This window comes from Oncorhynchus masou, chromosome 14 (genome assembly GCF_036934945.1).
Source record: "Oncorhynchus masou masou isolate Uvic2021 chromosome 14, UVic_Omas_1.1, whole genome shotgun sequence".
Taxonomy (NCBI): Eukaryota; Metazoa; Chordata; class Actinopteri; order Salmoniformes; family Salmonidae; genus Oncorhynchus; species Oncorhynchus masou.
Window position 1 is genome coordinate 12745324 of NC_088225.1, and position 24164 is coordinate 12769487.

At 42.3% G+C, this 24164-nt stretch overlaps 1 protein-coding gene across 5 annotated transcripts; it reads right to left on the bottom strand.

Moving 5' to 3' along the window:
• Window positions 1-1175: 1175 nt before the first annotated feature.
• Window positions 1176-23704, bottom strand: LOC135554257 (tetratricopeptide repeat protein 39A-like). 5 transcript variants are annotated; one of them, XM_064986444.1, is made up of 21 exons: window positions 23614-23704; window positions 23262-23369; window positions 22986-23127; window positions 16907-19297; window positions 15773-15892; window positions 15128-15259; window positions 14042-14100; window positions 13878-13954; window positions 13115-13179; window positions 12732-12831; window positions 12548-12613; window positions 12185-12293; window positions 11958-12025; window positions 11612-11671; window positions 11292-11453; window positions 9430-9521; window positions 9195-9315; window positions 8962-9073; window positions 8630-8744; window positions 8044-8160; window positions 1177-4997 (listed from the first exon to the last, which is right to left on the bottom strand). In XM_064986444.1, the coding sequence occupies exons 4-21, from the start codon at window positions 16939-16941 to the stop codon at window positions 4886-4888; spliced, it is 1722 nt and encodes a 573-aa protein (XP_064842516.1). In that variant the 5' UTR covers window positions 16942-19297; window positions 22986-23127; window positions 23262-23369; window positions 23614-23704; the 3' UTR covers window positions 1177-4885. The 5 variants fall into 5 exon arrangements, with proteins under 5 accessions (XP_064842519.1, XP_064842516.1, XP_064842518.1 ...); XM_064986446.1 differs by having other exon boundaries at window positions 15773-15877; window positions 23262-23699; XM_064986447.1 differs by lacking the exon at window positions 8962-9073 and having other exon boundaries at window positions 1176-4997; window positions 8630-8697; window positions 23262-23699.
• Between the last annotated feature and the right edge of the window lie 460 nt (window positions 23705-24164).

A 24164-nucleotide genomic window follows, 5' to 3' on the forward strand; every position in this document is an offset into this window, starting at 1 on the left:
GGCATTGCGGGACAAAACTGCAAGTGGCCTTTTATTGTCCCCAGCAAAAGGTGCACCTGTGTAATGATCATGCTGTCAGATGGATTATCTTGGCAAAGGAGAAAGGCTCGCTTACCGGTATGTAAAAGCAAAATGCACAAAAATAAGCTTTTTGTGTGTATGGAAAAGGTGTATCTTTGATTTTGTCTCATGAAACACGGGACCAACACTTTACATGATGCATTTATATTTTTGTTCAGTGTATGAGATATGATAAACATAACAGTCAGATCCAAAAACACAGATTGAAATTGGTTAAAGTTAGGTTGTGGTTACAGAAGGATGGCATTGGGTTAGCAAACCACCATCCAGAACCATATGAAATCAGCAGGCTGTATATAGTATACACCAGAAAATGAGTCTTGATCTTGAGGATTGGTCTGAGACTACTTGAGACCAAGTAAATGCAGTCTCGGTCTGGTCATGGTCTCAAGACCCTGGGTGAGACTCTGTTAAAAATACCTGACTATCATCGCAACCCTAAGGTGTCGGTTTCCCGGACACAAATGAAGCCTTGTCCTGGACTAAGCATGTTCAATAGAGAATCTCAATTAGAAAATAGCTTTTTAGTCCAGGACTAGGGTTCATCTGTGTCTGGGATACCAGCCCAATAGTTTAGGTAAACACCCTACAATTAGATCCTGTATGTATTATAGGTTTTGTGCATTTGTATGCTGACTTAACAAAATTAATGTCCATGTAAATGGACAATAAAGTATAAGGATGAAGAACATTTATCCCCTGGCCTTACATAGTGCAAACTGTTGTGCAGACCGTGTATGTAACCTTTATTTGTGTGGGGGCTGTGCTCTGGCAAAGTGGGTGGGGTTATATCCTTCCTGTTTGGCCCTGTCCGGGGGTGTCCTCGGATGGGGCCACAGTGTCTCCTGACCCCTCCTGTCTCAGCCTCCAGTATTTATGCTGCGGTAGTTTATGTGTCGGGGGGCTGGGGTCGGTTTGTTATATCTGGAGTACTTCTCCTGTCCAATTCGGTGTCCTGTGTGAATCTAAGTGTGCGTTCTCTAATTCTCTCCTTCTCTCTCTCGGAGGACCTGAGCCCTAGGACCATGCCCCAGGACTACCTGACATGATGACTCCTTACTGTCCCCAGTCCACCTGGCCGTGCTACTGCTCCAGTTTCAACTGTTCTGCCTTATTATTATTCGACCATGCTGGTCATTTATGAACATTTGAACATCTTGGCCATGTTCTGTTATAATCTCCACCCGACACAGCCGGAAGAGGACTGGCCACCCCACATATGCTCTCTCTAATTCTCTTTCTTTCTCTCTATCGGAGGACCTGAGCCCTAGGACCATGCCCCAGGACTACCTGACATGTTGACTCCTTGCTGTCCCCAGTCCACCTGGCCGTGCTGCTGCTCCAGTTTCAACTGTTCTGCCTTATTATTATTCGACCATGCTGGTCATTTATGAACATTTGAACATCTTGGCCATGTTCTGTTATAATCTCTACCCGGCACAGCCAGAAAAGGACTGGCCACCCCACATAGCCTGGCTCCTCTCTAGGTTTCTTCCTAGGTTTTGGCCTTTCTAGGGAGTTTTTCCTAACCACCGTACTTCTACACCTGCATTGCTTGCTGTTTGGGGTTTTAGGCTGGATTTCTGTACAGCACTTTGAGATATCAGCTGATGTACGAAGGGCTATATAAATAAATTTGATTTGATATTTAACTAGGCAAGTCAGTGAAGAACAAATTCTCATTTATAATGACGGCCTACCGCGGAACAGTGCATTGTTCAGGGGCAGAACAACAGATTTTTAACTCGTCAGCTGGGGATTCAATCCAGCAACCATTGAGTTACTGGCCCAACGCTCTAACCACTTGGCTACCTGCCGCCCCATGATTGACACTGAGTGTGATGTCATGATCCACTGATTAAGTTCATCAAGGAAGTAGCAGGTAAGTTTATACACATTATACAAAAGATTAAGAACACCTTCCTAATATTTGAGTTACACCTCCTCCTTTAGCCCTCAGAACAGCCTCAATTTGTCAGGGCATTGACTCTACAAGGTGTCGAGCATGTTCCACAGGGATCATGGCCCATGTTAACTCCAATGCTACCCACACCTGTGTCAATTTGGCTGGATGTCTTTTGGGTGGTGAACCATTCTTGATACACACACAGGAAACTGTTAAAATGTGAAAAATCCAGCAGCGTTGCAGTTCTTGACACAAACCCAGTACCAGTACCAGTACCATACCCTGTTCAAAGGCACTTGAATTGTCCATTCACCCTCTGAATGGTACACATACAAAATCTGTCTCAATTGTCAAGGTGTAAAAATCCTTTAACCCGTCTCCTCCCATTCATCAATAAGGGATCACAGCGCAGTCAGTGTCAGGCAAAGAGCAGGTGTTCATAATATTTTGTACACTCCGCTTAGGCACTAGTCATAAATCTTTCTGTAACGTCACAATGTCACCTCTTAATCAGTTTGTTATTTATAAGCCAATATGGACAAGAACAGGTTACACTCAACTGAGATATGCTCCAGTAAAATATAATAAAAGGGCTTGTAGCAAATGGACATATTTAATTATGTTTTTCAAATCTTTTAACCACACCTTTCTTTGTACAAGGTCTTGAGTGACAGTCTAAACTTTATTTGAAGTAATGAATATCAGAGGTTAGTGAGGTTAAACTTATTTCAACTGACTACTTTCCTCTGTACATTGCAGCAGGGACAACATACAGTTGAAGTCTGAAGTGTACATAAACTAGTTTTAATGACTCCAACCTAAGTGTTTCAACCACTCCACATTTCTTGTAACAAACTATCGTTTTGGCAAGTTGGTTAGGACATCTACTTTGTGCACAAGTAATTTTTCCAACAATTGTTTAAAGACAGATTATTTCAATTATAATTCACTGTATCACAATTCCAGTTTGTCAGAAGTCTACATACAAAGCTGACTGTGCCTTTAAACAGCTTGGAAAATTCCAGAAAATGTCATGGCTTTAGAAGCTTCTGACAGGCTAATTGACATAATTTGAGTCAATTGGAGGTGTACCTGTGGATCTATTTCAAGGACTACCTTCAAACTCAGTGCCTCTTTGCTTGACATCATGGGAAAATCAAAAATCAGAAATTGTAGACCTCCACAAGTCTGCTTCATCCTTGGGAGCAATTTCCAAACACCTGAAGGTACCACCTGAAGGTACGCAAGTATAAACACCATGGGACCACACAGCCGTCATACCGCTCAGGAAGGAGACGCGTTCTGTCTCCTAGAGATGTACGTACTTTGATGCGAAAAGTGCAAATCAATCCCAGAACAGCAAAGGACCTTATGAAGATGCTGGAGGAAACAGGTAAAGGTTTCTATAGCCACAGTAAAACGAGTCCTATATCGACATAACATGAAAGGCCACTCAGCCACTGCTCTAAAACCGCCATAAAAAAAGCCAGACTACGGTTTGCAAATGCACATGGGGACAAAGATCGTACTTTTTGGAGAAATGTCCTCTGGTCTGATGAAACAAAAATACAACCGTTTGGCCATAATGACAGTCGTTATGTTTGGAGGAAAAAGGGGGAGGCTTGCAAGCAGAAAAACACCATCCCAACTGTGAAGCACGGGGGTGGCAAAATGGATGGCATCATGAGGAAGAAAAATGATGCGGATACATTGATGCAACAGCAAGACATCAGTCAGGAAGTTAAAAGCTTGGTCGCAAATGGGTCTTCCAAATGGACAATGACCCCAATCATACTTCCAATGTTGTGGCAAAATGGCTTAAGGACAACAAAGTCAAGGTATTGGAGTGGCCATCAAAGTCCTGACCTCAATTCTATAGACAGTTTGTGGGCAGAACTGAAAAAGCATGTGCGAGCAAGGAGGCCAACAAACCTGACTCAGTTACACCAACTCTGTCAGGAGGAATGGGCCAATATTCACACAACTTATTGTGGGAAGCTTGTGAAAGGCTGTCCAAAACATTTGACCCAAGTTAAAAAATTTAAAGGCAATGCTACCAAATACTAATTGAGTATATGTAAACTTCTGACCCTCTGGGAATGTGATGAAAGAAATAAAAGCTGAAATCATTCTATACCATTATTCTGACATTCACATTCGTAAAATAAAGTGGTGATCCTGACTGACCTAAGACAGGGAATTTTTACTCGGATTAAATGTCCGGAATTGTGAAAAACTGAGTTTAAATATATTTGACTAAGGTGTATGTAAACTTATGACTTCAAATGTAGCATTACCTATTGATTATTAAGCTTCTTCTAAATCTACTAATACATAAATGTTAATACATTTGTTAAAATAACTTGGATCAAAGCAATGTCATACGTTATGTAGTCGTCTGTCTGTCTAACTCAATTATCACTAAATGGGTGCTTTTGTCAAAATGCTTACAGTAATCACTTTTGGAGAAGTTAAAAGCAAAACTCTACCTCAACTTACATTGTTAATAAGTTCATTTCAACATGTTTTTCCCCACAAAAAATGTGGATATACCATATTCAAATTGTTTTGAGCAACTGCCTCCCCATCTACTGTTCTGGGTAACCAGTACAGATGTAGGATCAGGGTGTTCACGCAGTAGGTGGATAAAATGCCTCTGATCTAGAACCAGCAGGTAGAGGCAACTTCTACCAACTCCCATTCAAAACTCAAGTGTTTTAAAATCAGGGAAAGATCACCATCCATGAAGGACGGAGACTTTCACCACAAAGCAAGTAACATTTGGAGGCAGTGATCAAAGTGGCTGAGTATGTAAACGAGAGCAAGTCTTCCCGGAACGTCTACACATGGCAGGGGATGCAAGTCCAGTGCTTGCTCAGCACAATGACACCTGTTATACTACAGTGGTGTGATTTCATCTTGGTCACTAGTGTCAGCCTTGAGTTTGGAGAGAGCAGCATGGATCCTGAACTGGGTGCGTGACTCCATGGAGTACTCCTTGTAGTTAGTTCTGAGGGAACAGAACAAAGTGGATAGGAATCATGAGTAAGACTTAATAACATTGTATGTGTACACCCAAAGCTCCAAAGGTATTGGGACTGACATGTTTTGGCTCAGTACTCCAGCACTTTGGATTTGAAATGATATGGGTCAGCTGACAGTCTGCACTTTAACCTCATTGTAGAATTTAAAATCCAAAGTGCTGGAGTACAGAGCCAAAACAAAAAGTCACTCCCAATACTTTGAGCTCACTATCTTGCAGCAGTCACCAATCCTGGTCCTGTAGAGCAAAATAGTGTGCAGGATTTTGTTCCAGTCTAGCCGCAATACAACCAATTCAAATACAATTTTATTTGTCACAAGCACTTACCAAAAATAAGAGTTAACTTCATTGTTGGTTAAGAAAATATTTACAAAATAAACTAAAGTAAAAAAATAAGAGCAACAATAAAATAATGCTATGCAATGTGAGGGGTACAGGTTAGTTGAGGTAATATGTACATGTAGGTAGGGCTAAAGTGACTATGCATCAATAAACAGGGAGTAGCAAATAGTCAATGCAAATAGTCTGGGTAGCCATTTTATTAGCAGATCAGCAGTCTTATGGCTTGGGGGTAGAAGCTGTTCAGAAGCCTTTTTCACCTAGACTTGGCACTCCGGTACCACTTGCCGTGCAGTAGCAGAGAGAACAGGTTGACTAGGGTGCCTGAATTATTTGGCTATTTTTAGGGCCTTCTGACACTGCCTAGTATAGAGGTCCTGGATGGCAGGAAGCTTGGCCCCAGTGATGTATTGGGCCGTACGCACTACCCTCTAGTCTAGTGCCTTGCGGTTCGGAAGCAGAGTAGTTGCCATACCAGTCGGGATGCTCTCAATGGTGCAGCTGTAGAACTTTGAGGACCTGAGGACCCATGCCAAATCTTTTCAGTCTCCTGAGGGGGAATAGGCATTGTCGTGCCCTCTCGCCACAACTGTCTTGGTGTGTTTGGACCATGATAGTTTGTTGGATGTGGACACCAAGGCACTTGAAGCTCAACCTGCTCCACTACAGCCCCGTTGATGAGAATGGGGGCGTGCTTGGCCCTTTTCCTGTAGTCCACGATCATCTCCTTTGTCTTGATCACGTTGAGGTTTTCCTGGCACCACACTTCCAGGTCTCTGACCTCCTTTCTATAGGCTGTCTCATCGTTGTTGGTGATCAGGCCTACCACCGTTGTGTGCAAACTTAATGGTGTTGGACTTGTGCTTGGCCATGCAGTTGTGGGTGAACAGGGAGTACAGGAGGGGACTGAGCATGCACCCCTGAGGGGCCCCCCGTGTTGAGGATCAGCATGGCAGATGTGTTGTTGCCAACCCTTACGACCTGAGGGAGGCCCGTCATGACGTCCAGGATCCAGTTGCAGAGGGAGGTGTTTAGTCCCAGGGTCCTTAGCTTAGTGATGAGCTTTGAGGGCACTATGGTGTGGAACACTGAGCTGTAGTCAATGAACAGCATTGTCAAGTAGGTGTTCCTTTTGTCCAATCTCTATTGCACTCTATTGAGTGCAATAGAGATTGCGTCATCTGTGGATCTGTTGGGGCGGTATGCAAATTGGAGTCAGTCTAGGGTTTCTGGGATGATGGTGTTGATGTGAGCCATGACCAGCCTTTCAAAGCTCTTTTTATGGCTACAGACGTGAGCGCTACGGGATTCAATCTTAGTCCTGTATTTACGTTTTGCCTGTTTGATGGTTCAGAGGGCATAGCAGTATTTCTTATAAGCGTCCGGGTTAGAGTCCCGCTCCTTGAAAGCGGGAGCTCTACCCTTTAGCTCAGTGCAGATGTTGCCTGTAATCCATGGCTTCTGGTTGCGGTCACTATGGGGACAGCTTCGATGCACTTATTGATGAAGCCAATGACTGATGTGGTGTACTCAACGCCATCGGAAGAAACCCAAAACATATTCCAGTCTGTGCTAGCAAAACAGTCCTGTAGCTTAGCATCGGTGTCATCTGACCACTTCCGTATTGAGTGAGACACTGGTACTTCCTGCTTTAGTTCTTGCTTGTAAGCAGGAATCAGGAGGATATAATTATGGTTATATTTGCCAAATGGAGGGCGGGGGAGAGCTTTGTACACGTCTCTGTCTGTGGAGTAAAGATGGCCTAGAGTCCCCCCCTCCCCTCGTGGCACATGTAACATGCTGGTAGAAATGAGGTAAAACAGAGTCCCAGGCCGCTAGAAGCACTGCCTCTGGATGAGCATTTTCTTGTTTGCTTATGGTTTTATACAGCTCATTGAGTGAGATCTTAGTACCAGCATCGGTTTGTGGTGGTAAATAGACAGCTATGAAAAATATAGATAAACTCTTGGTAAATAGTGTGGTCAACAGCCTATAATGAGATGCTCTACCTCAGGCGAGCAAAACGTAGAGACTTCCTTTATTTGATTTTGTGCACCAGCGGTTATTGACAAATAGACAGACTGGCACACCTTGCCTTACCGGAGGCAGCTGTTCCGTCTTGCCAGTAATGGAAAAACCAGCCAACTCTATATTATCCATGTCGTCGTTCAGCCACGACTCAGTGAAACATAAAGAGTTTTTTTCCCCCCTTTGGTAGGATAATCTTGAACGGAGCTCCTCCAGTTTATTCTCCAATGATTGCACATTGGCAAATAGGACAGATGGTAGAGGCGTCCCCTGTATCTGCAATACTCGTTAAAGAAAATACATTTTTGTCCAGTTCGAGGTGAGTAATCTCTGTTCTGATATCCAGAAGCTCTTTTTGGGTCATAAGATTTGTAAGTCGCTCTGGATAAGAGCGTCTGCTAAATGACTTAAATGTAAATGTAAATAAGAGACGTGGGAAACACATTATGTACAAAATAAGTTAAATAATTGGTTAGTAGCCCATAAAAACAGCAGCCATCTCCTCCGGTGCCATTATTTTCAACTAACCAATCAACAATCTTCATTAGTTTAATAAGGTGTTTTCATGTCGAGCTGGAATGTAAGCCTGCTACATCCTACTACAGCTTGCAGGCTGTATTGGAACAACCAGTAAGAGATGACTCACTTGGCTTTCACCAGTAGTTTGATGGCCTCCTCCTTGCGGCCCGTGTCTATGTAGACCACACTGAGCTCCAGCAGAGCGTTGGGCACTAGGTAATGGTCAAACTTGATCTTCTTCTCACTGGAGGTTATAGAACAGATGGCCATATCATCAACCTCTTAGTTGTTTACACTGAACATGTTCATATAACACTGACTGTTCTAAAAACACATCTCTAGACATAATTCAGAGTGCATTTCACTGCTATGGAAGTCCTACCCTCCTTCATAACACTGCATTGTTCAACTTGCTATGGATAAAACATTGGTGTGGTTTAATCAAACAAAGAACACATTGTTTGATTAAATAACATGAAAATATTTCCTTTTGGCATGGATGAGCTTGTTAAAAAAAGTGACACTCTGGACCTAAGGAAGAAAAGCTGCTGTTTTGGCAACGGCTAATAGGGATCTGAAAAAAACAATAAACTAATTTTATAACCTCTCAGCAAACATGCAGCGGCATGTATTTACCATTATGTTATACAACACACAGATTCCAGGTGTGTAATAAATGAAAGATACCCGGACTAAAAGATTCCCTACATCACCTGTTGTACACCTTGTTGAAGCATTCCTCTGCAGCCTGAATGTGCCGCTGGTTCTTCAGACACAGCCCCTTCAGTAGGTAGATCACACAGCGGTCATCCATTGAATACTCATTCACTTCCAAAACAAAACACAGATGATAAAACCATGCATTCAAAATTACTCATCAACACAGGCTCAAGCAGAATGTGTGTAGAATCAGTCTTTATCAATTCTCTTTTGGTGATATTATAAGAGTGGTTATTGCTTCATGACCAGCTTAGGCAAGCAGGCTGGTTTGGCCCAGTTCAGTCTGACTGCCTGAAACTGGTTAGCCCCAGACATGTTGCAATACCGGGAGATTCCAGCAGGGTGCGCTCTGCCTCCACCAGTGTTTGCAGCATGCCTTCGGTCAGCTCTGGCCGCTTGCTGATCATGGAGAATCCGTTCCACATGTACATCATCTCCTACAGCACAGTGTAGCAAGAGATAATACTGTCAGAACCACAAATACAAGTGACCCATTTTAGCAACAGATTTGTGCATGTCTTTATGCAGCTTTGCGTATGTGTGTTTGTGGGGTCTCACCAGCACAGGTACTGGGAGCCTCACTGGGCAGCTAGCTTTGTAACGTCGAGCCTTGCGAATGGCAAACTTCTCTGTGGGTGGAGACTTCCCTGCTATCTTTTGCTTGAAGGTGGACACTCGTCTAAGAGAGTAGGCAAAGACAGAAAAAGAGAAGGGGCCAGGAAAGAGGGGTGATCACAATGAAATGGGACTGGGGAATTTCAAGTTATGTTTTTGTTGTGATGAACATGTTTACCTGAAGAGCTCCACCTCATCTTCCCCAAAAGGCCTAGCCTCCCCCGGGGCAAGCATGCTCAGGTAAGCAGCCTTCATGTACACATACATAGCCTGAAGGAAAGACCAGCCTTATTCAGTCATGGCTCAGCCATACAGTAAGTACATTTGTGGCAAAAAGTTGAGAATGACACCAATATTACATTTTCAAAGTCTGCTGCCTCAGTTTGTATGACGGCAATTTGCATATACTCCAGAATGTTATGAAGAGTGATCAGATGAATTGCAATTAATTGCAAAGTCCCTCTTCCCAAGCAAATGAACTGAATCCCCCAAAAAACATTTCCACTGCATTTCAGCCCTGCCACAAAAGGACCAGCTGACATCATGTCAATGATTCTCTCATTAACACAGGTGTGAGTGTTGACGAGGACAAGGCTGGAGATCTCATGCTGCTTGAGTTTGAATAACAGACTGGAAGCTTCAAAAGGAGGGTGGTGCTTAGAATCATTGTTCTTCCTCTGTCAATCATGGTTACCTGCAAGGAAACACGTGCCGTCATCATTGCTTTGCACAAAAAGGGCTTCACAGGCAAGGATATTGCTGCCAATAAGATTTCACCTAAATCAACCATTTATCGAATCATCAAGAACTTCAAGGAGAGCAGTTCAATTGTTGTGAAACGGCTTCAGGGCACCCAAGAAAGTCCAGCAAGCGCCAGGACCGTCTCCTAAAGTTGATTCAGCTTCAGGATCGGGGCACCACCAGTAGAGTTTGCTCAGGAATGGCAGCAGGCAGGTGTGAGTGCATCTGCACGCACAGTGAGGCGAAGACTTTGAGGATGGCCTGGTGTCAAGAAGGGCAGCAAAGTAGCCACTTCTCTCCAGGAAAAACAGGAAGAAAAAAAACAGGAAAAACATCAGGGACAGACTGATATTCTGCAAAAGGTACAGGGATTGGACTGCTGAGAACTGGGGTAAAGTCATTTTCTCTGATAAATCCCCTTTCCGATTGTTTAGGGCATCCGGTAAAAAGTTTGTCCGGAGAAGACAAGGTGAGCGCTACCATCAGTCCTGTGTCATGCCAACAGTAAAGCATCATGAGACCATTCATGTGTGGGGTTGCTTCTCAGCCAAGGGAATGGGCTCTCACAATTTTGCCTAAGATGGCCAACACATCCTCCGAGAGCAACTTCTCCCAACCATCCAGGAACAGTTTGGTGACGAACAATGCCTTTTCCAGCATGATGGAGCACCTTGCCATAAGGCAAAAGTGATAACTAAGTGGCTCGGTGAACAAAACATTGATATTTTTGGTCAATGGCCAGGAATCTCCTCAAACCTTAATCCCATTGTGAACTTGGTCAATCCTCAAGAGGCGGGTGGAACAAACAAAAACCCACAAATTCTGACAAACTCCAAGCATTGATTATGCAAGAATGGGCTGCCATCAGTCAGGATGTGACCCAGATGTTAATTGACAGCATGGGCGGACTGCAGAGGTCTTGAAAAAGGGTCAACACTGCAAATATGGACTCTTTGCATTAACTTCATGTAATTGTCAATAAAAGCCTTTGACACTTATGAAATGCTTGTAATTATACTTCAGTATTCCATAGTAACACCTGACAAAAATATCTAAAGACACTGAAGCAGCAAACTTTGGAAAATAATATTTGTAATTCTCAACTTATGGCCACGACTGTAGAGTTTAATAATGTTAAGTCTGTTGTGGGGATAAAAATACTGCATTGGCTTTAAAAGCCATACACTTTGCGGGTAGGTCAAATTGACTGAATTCAATTAAGAGTGTCTGCTCAAGTGGTTTTGTGTCATCTTAAATTGGGTCCTAGGCTGTACTCAACACTACAGCACACTCTCTTGCCTTGGACCAGCGGCTCTCATTGCTCAGTAGGTCAGCGTAAAAGTAGGCCATCCGCCACGCGCACTTGTAGGTGAAGCACCACATCAGCTCCCAGTAGCACATGTGGTGAAACTGCTTCCACTGCTGCTGAGCTTTGCAGCCATCCTCAAACAGCACCACCGCCTGGTGACATATCATCATTACAGTACACCCCACCAGCAAACCACAGGCACACACTGATCTCATTCTAGGCCTATCAATACAAACACCACTGCTAAATATGACTGGAAAAACAGAGAGATAACAAATAGTATAACATAGATATGTAGTTTGAGGCTCACCTCATCGATGTTCCCCTTGATTGCCTCAGCCCTGCCTGCAAAGAAGAGAAATATGGCCCCCTGAAGGGAAGTGGAGAGAAATGTAAACATTCTCTGATAACACCATATATAATACTTTGGCGGTGGCTAGCACTTGTAAAATGACACACTTACACAATGGTAGCTCAAGCATCTCCTCTGACTAAATGACCTCTCTCTTGGTCAGTGCATTACTTACCCACATTACAAAACTATTCCTTTAGATTGTGTTTGCCCAGGGGTCTGCTGGTATCGGTACACATTGTGTTCCATACAGAGTTGAGTTTGCTTTGGGCTGGGTGAGAGCCTGGGGAGGAGTGTCACTCACCTGTGGGTAGCGGAGCCGGAAAGGCTTCAGCAGCTTCTCAGCATCAGCCACGTCCCCCTCACCGGTCCCTGTAGAGTGATAAAGAGCTGAATACGATGTATGGACAAAACCAGACACTAGTCTACTCTTTCGTTCTTTATCTCTCGCTCTTTCACACATGTGTGTATGTAATTGTGTCAAGTCAGCTGTGATCTCCATTCACTTCCTGGTTGTGAAGAGTAGAGTACCGAGTATGAAGGTGAGGAAGGTGTAGTAACAGAGCAACAGCAAGGCACACAGCATGGAGCGCAGGTTGTTTGTAGTGGCACCATCATTCAGCTGGGACAGACCATACTCCTGCACACAAAAACATACAATATATACTGAGAGGGGGGAGACAGAGACAACCTGTAAAGCAGGGCTGTCCAACGCGGTTCCTTTAGAGCTCCTGTCATGTAGAGCATCTAGCAAACCAGATCATAATAATGACCTGCTTGTTTAGGTGAATCATGTTAATTAACTACTGCAGGATGGCTCTCCAGAAACAGGGTTTGGCAGCCCTGCTGTAAACCAATCACTTTCTAGACATGAGTTAGAATGAGCAACTATACCTTGTCTCCAGAGAAGCCAGCAAACTCTAAAACTTTGAGTAACCGAGGTGGAAACATGGAAAGAGTCTGGAAGACAGTACAGAATCCTGTGATACAGCATAAGGTCTGACTGACACGTGCTAAAACACACAATTATCTAACAAATGGACCATTAATGGAATACGGGGATGCTTGTGGGACATACCAAGTTGAATGCTCCGATCCCAAAAGACACTCCTCCCTCTAAGTGAATGTGGTTGGGTCCTTGGAGAGAGCTGTTGGACTGTAGGAAGGTGTGCAGCTCCCTGTGTCATAAAAGGCAATTATGTCATTCATAGTCTAACATGATTATATTATAGGCTGTAATAATGCCTGATTATTATACAATAAAAACATCTAAATGACTGATAACGACAGACACTTACCAGAGAAAATTGCCATTACTGTTATAACATCTGAGCATAGTTTTATTGTAATAGCAGTTCATAATTTGGTCAACAGAATTGATTCCACCTGTTGATTCACAATCACACTGTGTGAGCCTGTTTAATGTGAGAACCATTTCTGCCCTTTCTCCTGCAAACTTACTTGTAAATCAGATAACTGTTGCGTACTTTGATTCCTCCTTTGATAAAACTCACCATGTTCTCATCCTTGAGGAAGAGGGAAAATAAATGAGGACAGGGGAATCCTGTTGGATCGCTCTTTAAAAACTATGCACACAGACGCAAAACACCAAGAAGCGGGAAGGCAAACAACCACAATGTGTTTCATCGACCGATATCTAATCAGTTGGATACAGTTATCATACATACAGGTAACTGTCAAAATCAAGGAAACACAATAGGGCCACCAGAACAGCTTCAATGCGCCTTGGCATAGATTCTACAAGTGTCTGGAACTCCATTGGAGGGATGAAACACCATTCTTCCACTAGAAATCACATAATTTGGTGTTTTGTTGATGGTGGTGGAAAAAGCTGTCTCAAGCACCGCTCCAGAATCTCCAATAAGTGTTACATGGGGTTGAGATCTGATGATCGAGACACAGACATACACATGCATTCACTTTAAAGCCCTTATGCTCCCTTGAGACCCCTCTTCAAAGTAACTGATCTCTTCTAATGGGCAACTAGGCCTTTTTATACTATCCTAAGCATGATGGGATGTTAATTACTTAACTTACTCAGAAAAACACACCTGTGTGGAAGCACCGGCTTTCAATATACATTGTATCCCTCATTTACTCAAGTGTTTCCTTTATTTTGGCATTTACCTAATGCTAAACATCAGCAGTGTCATTAACCAGGATCAGTAAGATTTATCGTTGAGGACAGGAGAATCCGTCTTACCTGTAGGAAGGTGAGAGCAGCCCTTTGGAGCAAGCATTCAGCATAACACGCATCAGCATGGAGAGCATGGAGCTGCTCTGCAAACCCACACACACCCGGTCAGTGGCTATTTGAAATCTGCCTTAACAATGGGCTGAGATGCCCAATTATAAAAACCCTCTTACCTTCAGTTAAACGCTCTCCAGGTGATTTACTGATATTACTAGAGGACTTTCGTCGAAACCTTAGAAGAAATGAGACCAACTATGAGCGTAAGACTAAAACAATTACATCTCATTGAGCAATGCATGTTTCTCATGTTAATCACATGGGCATTAATGTGGAACATTATAATAACACATGACAGCCCTTCGGCCACCTCCAGTAATCTCTTGTCCTTGCTTGCTGTGGGCCAGAGGTGTCATTCATTCCATGGAGGGCGTAGTGTCTGTAGGTTTTTGCTTTCAATTAAGCCCTAGACAACCAGGTGTGGGGAGTTCCTTACTATTTAGTGACCTTAATTCATCAATTTTTTATTATTTTTATTTTACCTTTATTTTACTAGGCAAGTCAGTTAAGAACAAATTCTTATTTTCAATGACGGCCTAGGAACAGTGGGTTAACTGCCTGTTCAGGGGCAGAACGACAGATTTGTACCTTGTCAGCTCGGGGATTCGAACTTGCAACCTTTCGGTTACTAACTCAACGCTCTAACCACTAGGCTACCCTGCCGCCCCAATTAAGTACAAGGGAGGCGTGAAAACCCGCAGCCACTCAGCTTAGTGGAATGAGTTTGACACCTGTGCTGTAGGCACCTCAAACTCACCTCTGGACTTTGAAGCCAATTCCAGTGCTTGTTTTTATTGTTCCCATCTAAATCAGGGACTGATTTATACCTGGCAATTCATTCTCAGGTAGAACAGAAAACCAGCAGGCTCCTGACCTCGTAGGGTAAGAGTTGAATACCACTGCTGTAGGCCATCAATAGAGCTGCTCTGGCCATGCAAACACAGGCAAATTCCAGCCGGGGCGCAAAGACACCTGGTTGCCATGTAAATGCTCTCATTTGCCTGCAGGTTATGGCTGATGGACAGGAGACTAATAGCTCTGGACATATTAGGCCTCACTTTTAGAGGCCAGACCAACTGTCAGAGTATTCCAGGATTTCCCTCTATTTACCTTTTCTGGACGTTGCTTGTGTCTATAATATGAACTAATGTGTTAAAGAGGACATGAAACAGATGAGTGTCCATGTATAGTGGCATCCTCACCTCTGGCAGACCTCCTGGGCACTCTTCATGGTGTTGCCTGCATTGACGATGTCATCCTGCTGGAAGGTCATCATAGCCTGCATCTCCAGCACAGTGGCGTAGATCAGAGCATGGTACATGCTCTCTTTCACCCTTCAACGCAACACACAACATCATCATACACACCTCACTGACAATCAGAAAACAGCAAGTATTTATTGTCCAGCGAACATTTTAATTTCCTTTCAAAAAGGAAATGTGCCTTTCTTCCAATATATGGCTTCACCTATTGATAATGAGAAAAGACAGTAGCCAACAGACACCTAATTATTTTCTTATTTCACTCTAGCAGTATGGTGTTTATTTTCCAGGGCCTCTGTTCTGCCCGTTGAGCCCTGGGCGTCAGCTTCAGTAAACACTCCATATCCTGGAGAAGTGACGAGGCCTAATGCTTTGGGTAGCAGGAAGTGTGACACTTCACTGTACTACACCACAAATACCACTGTACATCACACTTCAACGGTGATGATGCTGCACTAAGTTACACACCACTCAACGACAAAAGGCTAAAGGCTGCACAAATATACCCCAAGACACCCTGTACATGCTAATTGGCCAATGGAGAGTTTGAAGCCCACTTTAGTCCAGAGAGAGTGGCACTGTTACCGTGGTCGCAGTTTGTCCAGGCTCTCACTGAAGTGGTTGTTGAGGAAGAGGTCCAGGGCCTCCATACACTCCTCAAGGCACACCTGCAGGGTCATCTGTGAGGAGCTGTGTACACACACACTACAATGGTTACATGACTGTAAGTATCAGCTTTAGTATTGTCTCTCTTCCTGAGAGAGAAAGAAAATAGGTAATGGAAGGACTCTGAGGCCCATAGGTAAGGTAAGTTGCCTGCAACGTGTCAATACACATGCACCCATTTGTTCACAGCAGTCTTCACACACTGCTCAGTGTCTCTTACCTTCATTACTGCATTGTTGGGTTTAGAGCTTGCATGAAATGCATTTCCTTGTACTTGTGCACATAACATTACAACTTGGCACGGATGGATCTGAAGCTCTCTGATGTACAGTAAAAAGAAAATGTAAAAATATCCTTTTGGCCAAGCTAGTCCTGTCAAAATTCTCAAATGTATGCATTTATTTAGAGTCAGAACTCTTAGAAATAAGCTGCAAGATGATCTAAGGAAACCTGCCTTCTTGTACGACTTCAAGATAACAACACTACAGTGGATTTCGCCCTCCACAAAGAGCTTGTCAACATATGTGAGGAGTAATATGTGGAAACATGAAATAAACAAGCACTAAACTGAAACTACACTTCCCTTGACAGGAATAAGTTAAAGGAGGAGAGAGTCATTCTAAAATAAATAAGATCTATTCAGCTATTAATGCATTGGTTGGTCTTTTGTTGAATAATCATGAATCAGATGTACTCCATCCAAAATAGATTTATCAAATAAACCCTCACAAAAAAATGTTAAACTACCATCTTGACCCTTTCCATCTCAATGTCAACACAACAACGTCGAGGAAAATAACTTTTTAAATATCTTAACTTCTGAATAAAGTAATGTAACAAAGTCACTTGATCAGTAAGTACTTGTACTGACAATATATAAAACAAACCTGCGTATTTACATGAATTAAATAACTAACATATAAACCGAACCACCAATTTTTTTTATATATATATATATATATATATATATATATATATATATATATATATATATATATATAAAGAAAGAAAGTTCAGGGCAGTAGGCCAAGCTGTCCCGACGTTGAAACTTACTTCGCCGCAGCAGGTGCATCTTTCCCATTGGACATTTTTTTCTTCCGGGCACTCTGCCCAAAACACCTGTCGAAAAGTAGACTACTCAGAAGGGTTTGAGGAAAAACATTAACTAGCAAATTGTCTTAATAACAAGCTGAGTGGAGGGTTGATTGATTCTGCTTTAAGAACAGAAGTTGCATTGAGCTGTGGAATCTGTAATTTGAGAAGAGTTGCAGGGAAGCGTCAAGTGCTCGAAAGCTGTGTGGGAAAACGAACGAGGACTGGATCGACTCCTCCTTCAACATCCGCAAACTCAATGGGTCATATCTAGAAGGGATATTGCTTTTGTCAAATTGACGTAAAAAGTATATATTTTTTGTTGTCGCATTTTAGCTAACCCTAAACATTTTTGTAACGTTAACCTCGTTATCCTAACCTGCTGCGTAAGTTCTCCTAAAACGGCTACGAAAATGTTTTGACAAAAGCTGTATCCCTTCCAGACAAAACCGTCTCAATGCCACGAACACTTTGCAAACCTGCCATAACATTTAATCAAAGAACATCAACGTCAACATGGCTATTTCTTCGTTTATTAGTTTATAATATGGCCATGGCCCATTTTATGCATATCTTGGCAAAATAATAGGATAAGAAACTGCAGTTTTATAACAGCCTACATTTTATATTAAATCATTAATTCGGGATTATATGTGTGTTGTTTGACTCAAATGGCACACGCCAAGCCTCTTATGTGACCCGTTACATATTAACAATGTTCTGTAAACTGTATAACTCACTGGAGATGGAAAACTCTAAAAGTTAACACCAGTTCAAATGAATTCCAGTCTCACTGAAATTATATAGAGCCCCACAGTGGAGGTGTCAATATACCATAAAACCTAGCGATCAAACAGGGAAATGGTTCCAGACGTTTTTCCACCATTCATTTTTCCAATAGGGGATTTTTAGAAACACTTAAAACTTAAGACTGCTTTTCATGTAGGCTTACCTTGGCATGATGTTTTGATAGCCATGTAAATCTCTATTGGACAAGATGTATTTTATCAATATATTCAGCTCTATTTGCACCGATTCAAAAATCCTAATTAAAGTAGACACCATGGAAAACTACAAATCCCTGCAATCTGTAGCTGTCACCTTTACTAACAGTTATTTTGTCAATTTAAAGCGTGCACAACAGTTCACAGAATTGTCTATTTAATGAAATGTAGCAAATTTATTAAACTACTACATTTAACTAACATTAGATAGTTAATCCAGAGATTCTTACCTTCTCATCCAGATCATGGCATTTGTAGTTCTTTATGACAGCCACATTAGCAGCTTATTAGCGTTTCATTTTTGGGAGGTAAATACATGCGAGGTTATTGATAAAAGTTACCTTGTCCTAGAGAGATTTACAGTTATCAAAATGTCACGCCAGGGTAGGCCTTCACGAAACACAGCCCTTATTTGAAGTGTTTCTAAAATCCCCGATGGAAAAAAATTCAATGTGGAAAAACTATTGTAACCATTTGCCCGTTTTATGGGTATTATAACTCACACGGTGGTACTCTATAACCAGCTGTTATAAACACCCCCATTTCTTTCCATTTGATCACTGAAGAATTATTATACACTATGTGGACTGAACACCCTTTTAATTCAGTTAGGAATTAATCTAAAGCTCAACCGGAAAGGTTACACTATTATTCAACTTTATGGTGAACACTAACTGTAATGTCTAACTCTGATGTTTGCCTGTTTAGTACATGATGTTTAGTACAGTACATGTTGTTGGTCTCCTTCCATTAAAGATTGATCAAGCCAAAGTCATACACAAAATCCACTGTGATGTGGACACGGTCCTGGATTTTAGATGTTGCCTTCAAGTGTCACTTTTTGAATAAGACATATTCTACACATTAAGAAACAATAGTGGCAGATGAATACATGTGAAAATAATAATAATAATTCTAAAAGCAAAAAATAGATCTACATCAATCAGCTATTTTGTTTAAATAGAAGCAGCTATTGCATATCAAGTCACCTTAAAAATGTCTTCCCTCTACACTTCACTAATTAATCATTTCACATGAGGGTGCTGTTGTCATATTTGTGAGCACTAAAATTAAAATTCAGTTGTACAACTGACTAGGTTTCCCCTTCCCAGTGAAAACAAAGTACATAGCTTTAAAAAATAACATATTCAACTTTTAATTTAACTAAAATAACAGATATGATTTCATCTAAGGAAAACACACTAATTTTTATTGTTTAGCAGAACTTTATTGTTGCCTGTGGGGGTTGTTGGTGTCCTCCAGGTGTGGATGGACCCTTTGGCTTCACTATGGATGCCTCATGAGCCCCAACTTCAAACAAAACCATGGCAAGGATCATGGAGAATAACTGCAAAGAGGAGAGGACAGGAAAACAATGACTTGAAGCCAAGCAACATTATCTATTCAGCAAACCAATTGCTATAGAATAGATAGCTATCAAACTAAGAATACTCTTTATGGCCTAATGGTGAGCTACTGTAGAAAAAGCAGTACTATGCTTTAAAAGGTGCATTCATTTTCAGCAATAGTCCTTGGGTCTGAGAGAGGTTAAAGTTCTCCAGAAGACCTTGAGGGAGCAGTGTAACTCATAGGGAGATTCTCAATTGGGCAAAAGTCTTCCTCCGTGACCCAGAAACCGATAAGTGGTTAAGGACAGTTGAAATTCGTTAGTAAGCGAACAGAGGAGTTTGCTCCCATCGTCAATTACTTTGTTCGGCAAAGGATACTGAAGTGCATCCTCTGCAAAGTGTTTTGAAATCTGCCATTCCCCCTTTGAATCAGCTGTATACTCAGAAGAGAAAAGCATGCACAGATTTTAAAATTATACATTACTAATCTTTTTACCTAAATGTATTTTTATGATGTAGACACCAAGGAACATGAAACTCTTGACCCGCTCCACTACAGCCCCGTCGATGTTAATGGGGGCCTGTTCGGCCCCCCTTTTCCTGTAGTCCATGATCAGCTCCTTTGTCTTGCTCACATTGAGGGAGAGGTTGTTGTCCTGGCACCACACTGCCAGTTCTCTGACCTCCTCCCTAAAGGCCGTCTCATCGTTGTCGATGATCAGGCCTACCACTGCTGTGTCCTCAGCAAACTTAATGATGGTGTTGGAGTCGTGTTTGGCCACGCAGTCGTGGATGAACAGGGAGTACAGGAGGGGACTGAGCATGCACCCCTGAGGGGCCCCAGTGTTAAGGATCAGCGTGGCAGATGTGTTGTTGCCTACTCTTACCACCTGGGGGTGGCCAGTCAGGAAGTCCAGGATCCAGTTGCAGAGGGAGGCGTTTAGTCCCAGAGTCTTAAGCTTAGTGATGAGCTTCATGGGCACTATGGTGTTGAACACTGAGCTGTAGTTAATGAACAGCATTCTCAAATAGATGTTCCTTTAGTCCAGGTGGGAAAGGGCAGTGTGGAGTGCGATTGAGATTGCATCATCTGTGGATCTGTTGGGGCAGTATGCGAATTGGAGTGGGTATAGGGTGTCGGGGAAGAAGCGGTTGATGTGAGTCATGACCAGCCACTCAAAGCACTTCATGGCTACCGACGTGAGTGCCACGGGGCGGAAATCATTTAGGCAGGTTACCTTCGCTTCCTTGGGCACAGGGACTATGGTGGTCTGCTTGAAACATGTAGGTATTACAGACTCGGTCAGGGAGAGGTTGAAAATGTCAGTGAAGACACGTGATAGTTGGTCCATGCATGCTTTGAGTACAGTTGTGGACAGAAGTTTTGAGAATGACAAATATTAATTTCCACAAAGTTTGCTGCTTCAGTGTCTTTAGATATTTTTGTCAGATGTTACTATGGAATACTGAAGTATAATTACAAGCATTTCATAAGTGTCAAAGTCTTTTATTGACAATTACATGAAGTTGAGGCAAAGAGTCAATATTTGCAGTGTTGACCCTTCTGATGGTAGGCTTTGTTACTTTGGTCCCAGTTCTCTGCAGGTCATTCACTAGGTCCCCCCGTGTGGTTCTGGTATTTTTGCTCACCGTTCTTGTGATCATTTTGACCCCACGGGGTGAGATCTTGCGTGGAGCCCCAGATCGAGGGAGATTATCAGTGGTCTTGTATGTCTTCCATTTCCTAATAATTGCTCCCACAGTTGATTTCTTCAAACCAAGCTGCTTACCTATTGCAGATTCCTTCTTCCCAGCCTGGTGCAGGTCTACAATTTTGTTTCTGGTGTCCTTTGACAGCTCTTTGGTCTTGGCCATAGTGGAGTTTGGAGTGTGACTGTTTGAGGTTGTGGACAGGTGTCTTTTATACTGATAACAAGTTCAAACAGGTGTCATTACTACAGGTAACGGGTGGAGGACAGAGGAGCCTCTTAAAGAAGAAGTTACATGTCTGTGAAAGCCAGAAATCTTGCTTGTTTGTAGGTGACCAAATACTTATTTTCCACCATAATTTGCAAATAAATTCATTAAGAATCCTACAATGTGATTTTCTGGATTTTTTTCTTCTCATTTTGCCTGTCATAGTTGAAATGTACCTATGATGAAAATTACAGGCCTCATCATTTTAAGTGGGAGAACTTGCACAATTGTTGGCTGACTAAATACTTTTTTGCCCCACTGTACGTACAGTCACTGTGGGGACGACGTCGTCGATGTACTTATTGAAGAAGCAGATGACTGAGGTGGTGTACTCATCAATGCCATTGGATGAATCTAAGAACATATTCCAGTCTGTGCTAGCAAAACAGTCCTGTATTGTAGCACCCGCGTCATCAGACCACTTCCGTATTGAGGGAGTCACTGGTACTTCCTGCTTTAGTTTTTGCTTGTAAGCAGGTATCAGGAGGATAGAATTAAGGTCAGATTTGTCAAATGGAGGGCGGAGGAGAGCTTTGTATGCATCTCTGTGTGTAGAGTAAAGGTGGTCTAGGATTTTTTTTCTCTGGTTGCACATGTGACATGCTGGTAAAAAAATGGTAAAACTGATTTAAGTTTGCCTGCATTAAAGTCCCAGCCACTAGGAGCACCACTTCTGGGTGAGCATTTCCTCTTTGCTTATGGCCTTATAGAGTTGGTTGAGTGCGTTCTTAGTGCCAGCTTCGTTCTGTGGTGGTAAATAGACGGCTGCGAATAATATAGATAAGAACTCTCTTGGTAGATAGAGTACCTTATGATAAGCTGTAGACCACACTAACTCAGGTGAGCAATACCTCGAAACATCTTTAATATTAGACATCGCGCACCAGCTGTTATTGACAAAGACACACACCCCCACCCCTCGTCTTACCAGACATAGCGTCTCTGTTCTGCCGGTGCTTGGAAAATTCCACTTGCTCTATATTCATTATCATCGTTCAGCCACATCTCGGTGAAACATAAGATGTTACCATTTTTTAATGTCCCGTTGGTAGGATCTTAAATCGTAGGTCATCAGTTTTATTTTCCAATGATTGCATGTTAGCAAGAAGAACGGATGGCAGTGGGAGTTTACTTGCTTGCCTACGGATTCTCAGAAGGCTGCCCGATCTGCGGCCCCTTTTCCTTCATCTTTTCTTCACGCAAAAGGCGGGGATCTGGGCCAGTTCCAGTGAAAACAGGATATCCTTCTCATCCGACTCATTAAAGGAAGAAGTTTCTTCCAGTCCACAATGAGTAATTGCTGTTCTGATGTCCAGAAGTTATTTTCGGTATAAGAGACAGTAGAAGCAACATTATGCACAATAAGTTACACAAAACTTTTCAAAAACTAACAAAATAGCACAATTGGTTGGGAGAATGTAAAACGTCAGCTATGTTCTTTGGCGCCATCTTTTCATCAGGTGAGGAGAGGACGGAAGAGACGACGCGAGGAGTCAAGCAAAACCAATTGAGATTCTCCCATAGTATACCTCCATCATACATATGCAGCCAGCTGCTGATCCCAGTATGACACTCTGCTCTCGGATCACTGTAATGACCTTACCAAAGCAGCTCTGGGGGAAACACACAGGGGGCATTTGGCTTAAGGCTTTACAGCTTTAGAGCACAGACTGATACAACATAGTGAAGTGAGGCACTGGGTTATGTAACCTGTGGTTGGATCAGACTTGGAGTGATGGTGATACCGTCACAGTCTGCAAGGGTCTTGTTCACGCAGCAAGTCTTAGGGTAGTTCAAACCAATGGTTGTCCTTGAAATCTACAGTCGAGTTCTCAAAACCACAGCATTTGAACTAAGAGATGAAAAAACAATAAAGACATCAAAGACATTAGCTGTGATAACTACTGTCTGGGATGCTCTGGTGGTCAAAGGAACCAAATAGTAAAGCCAAGCCTATTTGGACCTATCCCAATTAGAGCTTCTCACCTTGACCATGACTGTGTTCCATGCTGTTGAGATTGGGTCTTTTGCTGCTGGGCCCATATTGGCAGTCATCAGGGAATTCTTGCTTGCATCACGTACCACTAATCTAACCTGTCACATTTAGACATCACAGCTTATTGAAAGGCATAGCCTGACTAGGCTATATCATACATATGTGACGTAGAAGTCCGGGCAGCATTTGTTACTTTAACGCATGCACACATTCATCACTCCTCCCTGCTCCGTTATCAGATAAGTTAACAATGTGGGTCGACACATGTTAACTTCTCTGTCTTAGTACATACATTTCACACTTGTCAGTGTTCATATTTAATATAAGCATTATTTATTGTACTTATCGATGTTGTGGATGAGCTCGTTTGTTTGTTTGTTCCTCTCTCTCAATCTCTGTAGCTTCCAGGTTTGCTGGATAAGGACCCGAGCTTAGGGAATGGGCTGACTTTGTAGTGCCTGTCCCAAATGGCTCATTAATGTAAATGGACTTATTGAAAGAAACTGTCAGTAGTGATGTAATTTTGTAAATGTTATATTGTGATATTGTTTCATTAAAAAAATGTGCTATGTAAATACATTAGTATTTTTACTTAAATGTAAAATGTAGGTTTGTTTAGGTAATTGCCTAATTAATTTGTGTTAATTGTTCTGAGGGGAGGGGCTAGCCCTACAAAAGGAGCCTCTCAATCAGTTCATAGAGAGGCATTTTTTTTTTTTTTGGATTGAGCTGTGGATAGGGTAGTATTGTTTTTAGCGGGCACAAAAGGTATATGTTTGATGGCAGTACTGTTGTTTTTGTTCCGGAATCACTTTGTAAATAAACACACTTGCACAGAATAACTTTTGTGGCTCTGCCATCTTTTTATTTTGATAGAGGTTAGGTTTTCAAGT

What these genes read in the sequence shown, in the direction of transcription:
- LOC135554257 (XM_064986444.1), bottom strand. Translation starts at nt 16,941, where the DNA reads ATGTCCAATGGGAAAGATGCACCTGCTGCGGCGAA. An exon ending in TCCGGCTCCGCTACCCACAG is followed by an intron (nt 11,672 to 11,957) that starts GTGAGTGACACT and finishes ACTTCCCTTCAG; the next exon opens with GGGGCCATATTTCTCTTCTT. An exon ending in TTCAACAAGGTGTACAACAG is followed by an intron (nt 8,161 to 8,629) that starts GTGATGTAGGGA and finishes TATAACCTCCAG; the next exon opens with TGAGAAGAAGATCAAGTTTG.